We start from the raw sequence: 13,281 nt of genomic DNA, 5'->3' as shown, positions 1-13,281 counted from the left end.
TTATCTAAAAAATTGCGCATTATTTAGACGAAGCAGTATTTTTTATGAAACATTTGAAATCGCGCACCTGACAATTGAATTCAATCAGCGATACGTGCAAGTGAGCAAATTATCACGTGCAGTGAAAATCGAGATTTTCAATTCAAAAATACCTTTTATTTGCGCTTGATAATATATGCTAGCATAAACGTTTCTTTGGCTGGTATTGGAACAGATAGAGAAAACAAAGTTTTAGAGGCGATGATAAGGAGCAAGCCGGAACTCTATATAGATGAATACCAAGACCGGTTTCATGCCGTTACAGGGACCCGGCTTAGCATTGCAACAATGTGTCGATCGATTCTGAGCCTTGGTTTTACGTACAAAAAGGCAAGTCTGACTCATTATTTTTACTTTGTTTGAAGTCGAACAAAGTTTGCAGTTACACCAGAGTATACATAAATTATTACCCTCAAAACTCCATCTCTTCTAGTATATGCTGGTATATAAAATGGCTGGTTGTCAAACGTCCCAAGCTTATTGTTTTGCTTTTCTGAACTTCAGCTGAGGGTGATTGCCAAACAGAGAAATGAACTCTTGAGGGCAACATACTGTTGTTTATGTCTGATTATACCACGACAAATGTTACGTTATTGCCGTCCTTTTCTTCTCTTTCGGTTCACCTCGCCACGTTGCCGATACAATCTACGGATTTTTAAAGCAAATGCGGTACTCGTAAAAAGAACATTGGCTGTTTCCTTTATCGAGCCCCCGTACAAATTATTGGTGATAAATCACCCGCCACCTCAAGTCTTCGTGCAGAACCTTCATGATTTTGCGAGTTCATCGATGAGCTTGGTAACCTCTTGGTCGAATCATGTCGAATCATACTGACGTATCTTCTCTTGGTCGAATCATGTAAAAAAAAAATCCGGGTCTATACACAGCAATGAAATCAGCTGTAACCTTATACCTGGTATGTAAGTTGCAAAAAAAAAAAACTAGTTATTTCTCTAGGTTCCGCGGGTTCCGCAGGTTCCGCGGTTCCGCGGTCTTCAGTTCCGCAGATTAGTGCTACCCCATCATGAGTTTCAAATTACACTCATAATCGTGGGGTTTTGACTTGACACTGAAATCTAGGAAACGTTGTCATTTAGCAATTTTGTAATTTCACAGAAATTATAAATTAACGTTGAGATTTCGCGCTAAAATTATAATTAAGCAGTAATTTGTCACCCATAATATTATGAGTGCTGGGAAATGCACTGTAGATTCTTCTTCTTCTCCACTGACCCCGGGCCAATGACACACCGTATCAGTGTTATATTTTATTACCAAATTTGCGTTTGAAAAGTCTCATTAAAAGTATTTTTCTTTCTTTGTTACCAGTTTTTCATTGTTTGATTGCTTCTTTTTAATTTATATTTTTATGGTAACATAAAAAAGAATAAAATGAATTTTGGCACCGACAACTGAGTGGTCGAGTTGGCGGAAATCGATTAACGAAATTATTGTTCAGTAAATTTTATTAAATGCATGACGTTGAGCAAAGTACAAAAGCCATCGACACGATTCAATCGGCAAGTGATGCCAATACACTGCATGGGAAAAAGCGCAACGGAAACATTTGTGCGTTAATTAAGAGACAATATAAAAACATTTCAGCTAGCTTGCTGAACTTTAAAAAGCTTTTGTTACCGAACTGCAAAGATGAACGACTCAGTCTCCGAATCAAACTTCTCCTCAAACTCCAGCACGAAGAGTTTTTTGAACGATCCTTTCTCTCGGATAATTCCAGATCATGTAAGTTACATTGCCACGATCATCATTAACAGCATCACTTGTCCTCTTACTGTTCTGCTTAACTTGCTGGTGATAATGGCCGTGAAAAGGAGACGAACCCTCCAGAGCAAAACCAACATCTTGCTGGCCTGTTTGGCAGCAACAGACGCATTAACTGGTCTTGCGGTGCAACCATCGTTTGTCCTGTGGACAGCATTCCGCTAGATTGGTAGGTCTGACAACGATTCAGTTCGAGATTTCTACAATTCTTCTTTACGCCCTCTGGCTGTTTGTTCGTCGCTTCACCTAATGTTAGTGACTTGCGAGAGACTTATTGCGATCAAATTTACGAGGCACCACCCTTACGTCGTCATAAAACGAAATATTCAGGTTGCGGTGATCTCAATTTGGATCTTTACCATTTCATGTTATCTCGGCAGACGCATAAGAACCGGAGCAGTAATATTTTTCAACGAGCTTATGGCTCTCATTTTACTTGCCCGCATTATTTTTATTTTGTTTTCTTACGCGATTTTATATCGTGAAACCCTTCGCCACCAGAAGAAGATCAAAACGCAGCAGCTACCTCAAGAAGAAGTAGAAAGATTCCTTAAAGAGCACAAGACGCTTAAGACAACTGTGATTGTTGTCGTTGCTGTTACGTTATGTTTTTCTACCAGTACCTTTAGGTGTTTTGGCATCGACGTCTTTAGAGAAATGGTATAATTTAGGCTTGTACAAGATAATTTTTGTCTCACCATATGTCCGCACGTTTGCCATGTTGAACTCTTCTCTCAATCCGCTGATTTACTGTCGGAGACAGAGAAAAATGAGAGAGTTCGTTTTTCGAATTTCACCTCAAGTTGCGGCACCTGCCGTTTAGAGCGGCACACGTATCAGCTCTGTTATCTTTGTCGATATAAGATAATTTTAATTCGCTTATCCTTGCACTGTTGTGTAACATGTGCCAGTCAAATAAAAGTAATGACCTGGGTGACTTGGTGCAGTTGGTCGCCTGAAATACTTTGCATGTTTTTTCTTCGTCGCAGACTTGTAAGGTCTTGTAGTGCCGATATTGTAGAATATTGTAGTCACGGTCTTAATTTTTGTCTATTACTAATACCCGCCAAGATTAGCTAATGCTGTACGAGGGTTGTGTAAATTGTCCTTGTATATTTGTTGGAAATAATAATAAATTGAATTGAATCGAATTGAAGTGAATTGTAACCATTTCTCAACCGGAACGTTCCGCTACATTTATTTACCATAACTGTACGTAATGTCTAGTTGATTAACAGGTGTATACCAAGCTCTGGGAGTATTTATGCGGATGGTTATGACGTTGAAATGTGAGCGGCGTCAGGAAAACCGTTGCGTTACCGGCAGAGTAAATTGAAAAGGGTTTGTATTAAAACGTAAAGGGGAAGTGTCACAGGATTTTGGTGTTATATCCGCAAGCGTGACTCCAAAGGGTTTTCAATCAACAGAAACCTTAAAGTATTGCTCGAAATTGTTGTAGATTACCACCCCGCTGTACTAAGACTATCGTTGAGTGTCTCTGGCTACAGATGGACTGGGTTAGAATGGACTGCCGTGCAACTTGAAAAAAGTTTGGCTAATTAACAGTTTTCAAGTTCTCGCGTTTTCGTTTCCAAAATGCACTGAGTATAGTTACTCGAGGGACTGGTTATCATGATGAAACATTGCCAAGAAAACAATGGTGCTGCAGTTTATGTTGGAAGGGCCGCGACCCTGCACAATCCTTTGTTTTAACGTTCACACCACAGTTGAATATCTTAACAAAAACGTTTCGATTGGTCAGTTGGTCCAATACATTCCAAATTCTATTGTTGGTTGTACAGGGTCAAGGCCAAAAAGGCAAACAAAAACATATAACAAAGACGTTTGTTAGGTTTCATAACCATTGCCTTCAATTAACTATGCACTAAGGTAGATCATAAGTTGTTCCTTCCAAGAATTCAGTTGATGTTCTTTTTCTTGATGTTCTACATTCTTTTGGTAACTAAGTGAAGGTGTTGTCGCACCATTTTCATCACAAAAGGTCAAAATCCCCGTGATACTTCCCCTTCAACGATGGTTTGTACCAGTTACAAAACAAAATGGAAGACTACAATAAAATTGCCGTACCTTGCTTCCTTCTTTAAAATACCTACTTAGCGTATCAGGCTTTTTCAGAGCGATTTCTGGGACTTCTCTGTTCAACAATTTTCTCTCCGTATCATGACAATTTTTATAAGGAGAGAAAATTAGCAGTCACTGCACAAGCATATTATCACTGTTACACTCTCTCCAGTTTCTTTCAAGAACTAAGTAACACTGCGCGTGCGCATGTCGCTTTGTGCTTGGGCTTATTCACATACGCACAAGAAATCAAAAGCACTGGTCGTCTCATGCTTGTACTTATCCCCCCACCCCCCAAGTGGGGCGGGGACAGGGGGTACTCAAAAAATATTTTACACGGGGAGGCTAGACCCCAGTTCCAAATCCTTACTCCTTCTTCCAATCATCAGTTGAAAAACCTTAAATGGTGAAAGGAATAAACCATGAACGATAAGACCCAGTAGCTTTCTGGGAAGCCTTTGAGCAATGAGCTTATTTACACTCTTTTAGAAGATAAACGCACGAGCGGTTTTTAGAGCGTAACATTTACATATTTCCCGCGGACAAAGAGAATTAGACACAAGCCAATTAGATCCCCCGTATATCCATCAGGTCGCATCTTTTACGATTGACGCTTTGCACGGGACAACATTATTTCAATCGAGTGTGTACCACTCCATACCTTTTCCATACCCTTGGAATTAACTTTTTATGAAATGCCCAGGCTGTTAAATATCTGAGAGTTTCTATACTTCAAGTCGCGAAATCCCTGCGCTTTTATATACCTCATACCTCAAAAAGGTATCTCTTTCGGGCGAAGCTCCTGTATAGTCGATTATAGGGAGTCCCCCTCCCCCTCCGCCCCCCACCCCCCCCCCCCTCCGTGCTAATCTCATAATTGTACACCGGGCTACTTAGTCATTCGACAGGACACGAGCAAGAACTGAAAATTGAATAGTTTATTAAACTCCGAGGCTTAGAGATTTTTCTTACTCACACCTCAAATTTTCTGTACATCTCCACAGGCATCAAAACATTTTTTCTCTCCTTTTATGTACAGATTTTAATGTACATATTTTAAATCTTCTAATGATTAAAAAAACAAACAAAAAAACTTGTACAATTTTTATATACGGCGGCACCAGCCGGATAGCAGTTCAGATGAAAACAGGATTATTGGATGATGTTATCCTAAAGTTTTGATTTGCTTGGAAGCTATGAGATATCAGTTATTATAATCCATCAAATATTTTCGCTCCCACGCGATTGGTCTAAACGCCTCACGTGACCGAATATACCCCAGCTAAAACTGGGGAATATCCGAGGATATTCCCCAAGTGATATTCCCCAATTTCAAAAACTTCAAGGAGCGTCAAGTTTGCAATTAAAATGAAGGTCAAGATGGGGGAACAGTTTGCTTTTGTGACAGAAGAAGAGATAAACCTGCTGGTCGATAAACCAGTACCAGAAAACAACATACGCTCTAAACGTTTTTGACGGTAAGCTGTTCGTAAACGAAATGTTGAAATACTCAAGCTCGTATTTGCGACATTTTCTCTTGGTTTGAACTCTGTTTAACAAGCCTTGAATTAAAAATGTGGCAAAACTGAAAAATATGAAAGGCGAAAAGTTTTAGCCCATCTCATTTAAGAGTATTTATGGTTTTCTTTTAGTCTGGCGAAATGAGAAAGCCATCAACAAGCTATTAAACGAGTTTAATTAATAAGCTCGAAGCTCGCTTACACGACGGCAAATATTACAGTTGTAATTCAATGAGAGCAATTCGTGCTGGCCTGGATATAATGAATTTAAATAACGAAAACATATATTTCAGTACCAGTACTGACAGAGTTCAAGCCGGTAAATGATGCTATCAATGCTCACCTGGTCGAGATCGCTCGCGAACATAAAATCTCGTCCACGAAACAAAAACCAGCCATGTTACCCCGAGATGTCGAAATTCTCTACGAAAAGAAGCAGCTTGTCCTACTCTCGAGCAACAAGTTTAATCCTCAGTGATTGTGAACGACTTCGTTGCTGGCTCCATTCAATGTCAAGTTAGCAAAGAAAGCGCTTTGATGGAATCCAGCAAAAACCGTCGTATTCGACTGCAGGTTCAGCTTCGATTTCTTCACAGGTCGTTTTCGGCTAGCAAATTCCACAATTGTATTTTCGATATAAAGTGCTGCTCCAATTGAACACGAGATAAAGGAAGTGAACGACAAAGCGCCGCCTGTTTCGTTGACGACAGTTTACACTTTTTACGGAATGCTATACTTTACAGTTTTTCGCTTTCAGTGATCTTTAGCTTGTTCTCGAGAGGTAGTTAGATTCCCTGTAACCTTATCCACCACTTGTATCTTGCTTTTGTCTTTCACGAAATTAAACAAGTTTACTTTTCTTTCAAATATTTTACCTTTTCCCCAAACAAATGCTTTCGACCTGAAGCGAAATCTGACGTGGAGATTTTGGAAGCCAACTGACAAACTTTGACGTGATTGACATATGACAGAATGGCAGATCCTGCCGATTCCCGCGAGATTCCCGCATGTTGCGAAAAATATTTGAAGGATAATAAACACAATAGCCTCCATTTGACTTTAAAAATATGCTCAGATATTAGTCCTTGGACATTATCTGCTCCTCGAAGCTCACAGTTTTCCTCGAGCTTCGCTCTCGGAAAACTGTTCGCTTCTCGGAACAGATAATGTCCGCGGACCAATATCTGAGCATATTTTCGCGCCAAATGGAGGCTATTGTTTATTTATACCATCCCCAGGAAATATCGACCATGCATCGACTTCTCAGTCGCCGTTCTAACAAAATAAATTCAGCATGATCAAGCTATTTCTTGGTTGTTTTTGCTAAAACGATTGTTCCACTCGCGCTTCTTGGATACAGGTTCAACGCATATCCAATGCACGCTCGCGGAATAACTGTTAAGTATACTTTAACAAATTACTCTCCCGTAAGAAAACATATTCTGTCCCTCTCTAGTAAGCTTCAAATGAGAATAAATAACAAATTAACGTAGCCTATTCTACTTAACACGATAAGAATTAACTTTAAATTCCTTGAAAATAGTTACCTTTATCGCAACATTTTGTTGCCAGTCCGTAACAAAACGTGCATTTTAAATCCCCCGGGCGCTATGGTAAATGAGGCAATAACGTTGCGTTAAAAATCGCCCCGATTAATGTTACCTTGAAACCATCTACGCACACGTGCCCAGGTTTTAATTCAAGACATCCCCCTAACTACGTTTAGAAGCCAAAGATGTGTTCCAATTCCCACATCTAAAGCGTTCCTTAAATAACACCCGATTAAAATATTGGGGAAACCGATACCAGTAACTAAGTCTGCGTTTTTGTTGTTTTTGTTGCCTGTTTTGTTTATGTTGATATTGATGTTGTTGTTGATGATAACGACGATGATGATGATGACTACAAGGGGTTTCCTCACCACGTTAAGCTTATGTAATCATGAACTGTTATTATTGAAGTTATAGATCAAACACGAGGAAGAGTGTTTCCTCCGATTTCCAAACACCGAGAAGTAGGTTAGAAAAACGAGGCGCAGCCGAGTTTTTTTTAACCAGCTTCGAGGTGTTTGGAAATAGGAGGAAACACTCTTTCGAGTGTTTGATATAGCTTCTCAAACTATTGATTATTCTTGGAGAAATTCGAAGCAAAAGTTCACAAAATTTTATGATAAATTAAGATCACATTTTCAAACCTCCTTCACGGTAGTGATTTCCTTTGTTTTCTTTTCATGAATAATTAATGAGTTTGAGAAGAGCATTTTAAATACAAGAATTTGTCGAAACCGGAACGCATTCGAATTCTTTCATCTGTAAATCTTAAAATCTTGAAACCTTCCCTCCGGCCGCCCGAAGTCAATGTGACTACACTTCACTTTGAATAGGTGGATAAATGCGACAGTTCAGTTACAAAGAAAAGCTGTTACGTAGTACTTTCCTGTAGTGCATGTTCTTTCATCCATTTTCTCTTAATAATTAGCTCTTTACGCTTAATATTCCCTGGATGAAGACGGTTTATTGCATCAAGGACTAGCTCGCCACTTATCTGCGGCCTCTCGCCGCGCATCAGGTAGGATTTGGTTACGGACCCCTCCCAGAACATTGGAAGTCGCTTCTGTAGCCAGGATAAGAGGCTGGACCACTGTGGCCGGGACCTGGCGAAGAACACCACCCACGGCTCCTGTTACGCCCTTCTGTTCATGCTCGTCTTTGGCAACTTGTACAATATTTGTGGCCGTTTGACCCAGTCCCTGAAAATAAATAGGAAGAATAAATGAGAATGATGTCTTATTCAGTCAGTGACAGGCATACTCAGAGTTCTCCGAGTTCTCCCAAACGGAGTCTCACCTATGACCTTTCTATTACTAGTTTGGATGCTCTACTGTGAGCTACAGCCGCGGCTACACGAGCGATTTTTTGCTCGTGCAGGTGATGCGATTTTTTCAAATTTTGTCGCGCCGCCAGCGCGAGAGGGTGGCTACACGAGTGACAAATTCTAGCGAGATTCGCGACAAATTGAAAGCCGCGCGAATCGCATACTTCAAGAGACCTGGGCACTATAAACAAACATGGCAGACGGCCCTTTGAAAGAGGATGTTGTTTTATCCACTATTTGCATTCTTCTTCTTGACGATAAAAAGCAAACGTGGCTCGCAAGGAGAAAGGAACGGGGATTTTACCATCAACTTCTGACGGAAATTACAGTCGAGGATACCCCGACGTTTCGCGAGCTATTGCGTATGACGAAGACGCAATTTCAAGGCTTAGTTGCAGGGTGACTACACGGGCGACTATCTCTGCGATTTTGTCGCGGAAATTTCAATTCTGGCGACTTTTTTCTTGCGATTTTTCACCTGTCGCGTCGCCAGTTCGAAGGTGGCTACACGTGCGATTTTCATCTTGCGCTGGCGACGCGACAAAATTTTAAAAAATCGCATCACCTGCGCGAGCAAAAACTCACTCGTGTAGCCGCGTCTTAAGGCTATTAAACTAGGTTCACGTGACAAATCCTGCTAGGATTTGAATGTCGATGTGTGGCATATGAAAACAGAGAAAAGACAAAAAACACACATAGTATAGCTAACCTCTCTGAAGACTTGATAGGCGTTGCTTACACCTTCCCGTAAATCAGCGGGCTGTTGTGCGAGGCGATTCTGGCCGCGCTTCACTGGGGAGTCTGGACTCACTACGTCATAAGCTGTCTCGGCGGCCGCCTGCAATTGAAACCAAACAATTAGAAGTTATCAAAATCTGATCAGTTTGCAAAACGGATCTTGCCTTTGAGCTCAGTGTACTACTCTAAAAGCGCAAACATAAAGAGGGTTATTAGCAGAGCCATACTTCCATGAGTTGCAAGTCTTTGTATATTCAGTATTGAATTTGGACGTATATGGTAAGTAACTATTTTTAATGATTTTTTTTAAACTGCGAAAGCCTCCCTTCTACCAAACTTTACTTAAACTGGAAGGGGGCGCAACGTTCAGGGAGCCAAAACGATAGGAAGGTCTTTTAAAAACAAAATTAAACAAAACGTAATAATAATAATAATACATAAGGAACTAACAACAACTAAAATTTAATTGCTCGCCTATCTCAGCTATCACGCCAACCATACACCCAAGGGAAGAGGATTATATGAAAGTGAATGTATGACCAGCTCCCAGTTGGCTTGATAGCTCAGTTAGTAGAGCAGTGCATCGGCATCGCAGAGGTCATGGGTTCGAATCCCTTCCAAGTCTGAACCACGTTTTATCGCCTTTTCTTCCACATAACTGTAAACTGCGATAGTCTTCGATGTATTGGACACTTGACATTGATTTATCGACTGAAGCTTGTACGAATACTGTTAATTTTCGTTCAGAGTCCTTACTTTTGTCCCCTTAAATTCCGAGGATCGCGTCTTTTGCGTAATCGGCACCAATTGAGTTGACATAATTTCGAGAACGGGATGGGACTTATCTAATGCCCGACGAATAGCCTAAGGGTATTTTCGCGGGTTCCCTTCTTTCAGGGGAGGGGGGGGGGGGGAAATTATCAATGTTACTCAAAACTTGTCACCTCTCACCTGTATCACCTGCACAACTCTGTTGGTAAGTTCAATGAAAGCCATAGCAGAAGAGGTGGTGAAAGAGTTTGCACCCCTCTGCAAGCCCCGCATGACACGCCCATCCCGGCGGTACTGATCGATAGGCAGCCACACCAGGTCAACAAGTCCCTGAAACAGCTGGAGGAATGAGTGCACGGGTCCCACCCCGCCCAGTATCCCGGGCAGCTGTGTGCCTTTGATGTCTGTGAGCCACTCGGACAAGGCGTAGTTCACGACTCTGTCTATACCCAGCAAGCCGCTTCGGCAGCACAAGCGCTTCAAACGTAGTTCAGAGCAGTTGAGCTGAGCAAGACCGATCAGTAAGCCAGCCAAGGTACCCTGAGTGAAACAGAACAGAGATTGTTTCAGCGCTAACTGGAGTAAAACGGTTTTCTGCTGAATGCCGTAAATCCCGAATAGTTGGCAAAAACAGGCACTTTGTGTAAAGCACAGGAAAAAGGACCAATTTAGCAATTGCGTACAATTTTGTAATGGTAGGAATGATACAAACTGAAAACATTACTTTCATGCTAAGCTGCTAACGTTTTCTAAAGTTGACGTAAGCAACATTCTTTGCCCTTCGCCAAAGAGCGAAGAACGAGACAAGGTATTAGCTCGTTTTAGCACAAAATTTGTACCGCAATTCTTCAGTTTGAAGTTGTTCCTGAAAGCAATTTTGTTTACCTGCTCCATATCAACTCTCTTCCCTTGATAGTCTAGCCTAATAGGCACTTCGGGAGAAAAAATAAAAGACCTAAAGAACGTAGGGGCCGGCTCAAGGCTATCAACCTCGGACCCACTAGCCGAGTTCACCAGGGCCTCTACCGCATCACAGGACTCCGTTAACCAATCAGAAGTTGGCGCCGCCTTCACGGGACTTGAATCAATGGCGTTTGATCCTAACAAAGAACAAACAGTGTAGTTAACATCAAGTAACTCCTTCACTTACAATCCTAAAATGCACGAAATTCAAATAAAAGCTACTGAGCAGTACTTTCTTGTGATGCGGTTCACTTCGCTGTACACGATTTGCCTTATCAGCTATACAGCTATTGAAATTTTAAATAACATCTAAATCACTCTATGGACGATAACGATGGAATTAGAGGTAACCCATAGTTACAGTCGAACCAGGTCAAGCGTACCCCCCTATATTCTATTAATGAATCTATTATTTGAAAATTGAACGCGTTAGTCGTTTCAAGTATTCAAATCAAAATTCGATTTTTGATTGGATTATACGAACAATGCATGAAACAAGAAAACCAGAAAGCCGGCCGGAAAACCCCCCTCATCATATTCAAAGGGGAAATTCTTGATTTATATAATAGTATTTTCCAAAAACCAGATTTCTCGTGACTTGCAGCAGTCAACGCGTACTGTCAGAAAGAAAATTCGCCATTTTCAACCGCGCATGGTGTATTAAAGTGGGTCCTGTCGGGTAAGTTTAAACTCACTAATGATCACTAAATGGACATTTTACGTTTATGCACTGGCGCTTATTCCGTTAGTTATTCAAAAAAAAAAAAAGGATTGGAAGCGTTTTATCGTAATAAGCGGTTCTCTTTTTGAGGTATATGCCAATCAATTTAGCGAAAAGTATGCGAACATGTTCATTTCAGTTGACCCTCGACAATGGCTATGACCTTCGGCGCATGTGTTTCGCTATTCTTCGCGGTATAATGGACAGTCTGGTAAAATATATACCACACTTTTTCATGCTACAAGGTGGGTAATGCTATACATGAAAGATAAATTGGAATTTTTCAGCCCGACTCAGTTGCAAGCGCTTGACTTTGTGCTCTTGCCATGATCGAATTTGCATAATGAACGTGTCAACAACATGCGGGAACAGTTTGAACGAACGAGCTGTTTCAAATGTACTGTAGTTTGAATTTTACAGGCTATTGCTTTTACTGTTAGCGCGGATCAATGTTCAAATTAAAACCAATAAGAGTCGAATTTTAATTTGGGCATTGATCCGCGCTAACAATGAATGAATGAATGAATGCATTCTTTGAAACAACTAATGGGTTCAATTTTCAAATAATCGATCCATTAATAGAGTCTAGGGGGGTACGCTTGACCTGGTTCGACTGTAACACATAACAGGAATTAAGGGTGAAAGTTGCTGTACCTTTGGGATTTTTCGCTGCTTCTCCCATGACCTCTGAGAAGAAATTCCTCAAGAAAAATAAAGCATCCTAACAACGGTCAACAAAAAAAAAAAAAAAGAAACATTAAACAAAGGCACGAAACGAAGGTCTAAAATAAAACGTTCATCATGGATGCAGAGCGAGGAGTACCTGATCTACGTTGAGTCTGAGCGGCTGAACAGACACCCTCAGATTACACTCTTGAGCCTCGAGACCAGCATCAGGGCGAATGTACAGCATCTTGAGCAAAATCTAACAAAATATATGGGAGTTTTTTAAAGTGTTGTTATTGTTGTGTTGTAATATATCTGTAATAATTTCAAATTAATTAGAATTAATATTAATATTTTAATATTTCTACTGCGCAAATTAACATGTAAATATGATCAACTGCGCATTACACTTTGTAAATGAAAATAGCCAAAAAAATTAATAATAATAATATTAATAATAACAATAAATACACATAATAAAAATAATAATTATATATAAAATGCTGTTGTTGTTTGTTTGTTTGTTTGTTTTGTTTTGGAGTTTTTTGCCCCACTCGTTAGTCCGGCCAAAAGGGACAAGCATCGTTCCTATGTCCCTTATATAGGAAGGTCTCTTTACGGCCACCTGAGCCCAGGACAGCACTCTTGCTCATAAAGATAAGGCAGCTTCATTGCTAAGGGAGAGAATTATTATCCAGGTTCCTTACCATATTAGCATGGGACTGTTTTGGACAGGCCTCAGACGTGTACTGGTACAGGAACTTGTTTATCTGTGAATGAGCCAAGCGGTCCCTTATCTCTACATCCTGTACGAGCGCCACGAGTCTTGAGGCCTGCTCTGTGTCTTTTGGGTACTCCTCATACTGTAGACGGATCTGAAGAAAATACAGTGGAAACGTTATCAAAGTGAGAAAAAAAGTCAGGTCTAAAATGAACTCGAAAAAGTACCAATGATAACCAAACAGCACCACAGCAAAGTACTGCTCAGTAAATTGAAACTCGATGGTCACACTTTAGGATTTCGTCAACAGAGTCAAAAGCTAGAACAATCTTGTACAGCATAATAAACAGCACGACCGGAAACTACTGATTTACAGATTTTATGTGAATACACTTTGGAATTTG

The 13,281-nt window shown here is 40.5% G+C and overlaps 1 protein-coding gene across 1 annotated transcript in view; it reads right to left on the bottom strand.

Moving 5' to 3' along the window:
* Positions 1-7,026: 7,026 nt before the first annotated feature.
* Positions 7,027-13,281, bottom strand: part of LOC146455890 (autophagy-related protein 2 homolog B-like) — a 33,512-nt gene continuing 27,257 nt past the window's right edge. The window contains exons 31-37 of the mRNA XM_085093738.1: positions 12,864-13,031; positions 12,314-12,415; positions 12,145-12,211; positions 10,692-10,906; positions 9,987-10,346; positions 9,007-9,135; positions 7,027-8,172 (exon numbers count right to left, since the gene is read on the bottom strand). Coding sequence (XP_084949864.1) covers positions 7,945-8,172; positions 9,007-9,135; positions 9,987-10,346; positions 10,692-10,906; positions 12,145-12,211; positions 12,314-12,415; positions 12,864-13,031 — 1,269 coding nt within the window. The 3' untranslated portion in view covers positions 7,027-7,944. The remainder of the gene's footprint in view (positions 8,173-9,006; positions 9,136-9,986; positions 10,347-10,691; positions 10,907-12,144; positions 12,212-12,313; positions 12,416-12,863; positions 13,032-13,281) is intronic.

The sequence above is a fragment of the Pavona decussata genome, unplaced genomic scaffold (genome assembly GCF_977016875.1).
Source record: "Pavona decussata unplaced genomic scaffold, jaPavDecu1.1 SCAFFOLD_266, whole genome shotgun sequence".
Lineage (NCBI taxonomy): Eukaryota > Metazoa > Cnidaria > Anthozoa > Scleractinia > Agariciidae > Pavona > Pavona decussata.
This window is presented reverse-complemented; position numbering and strand designations above follow the sequence as displayed.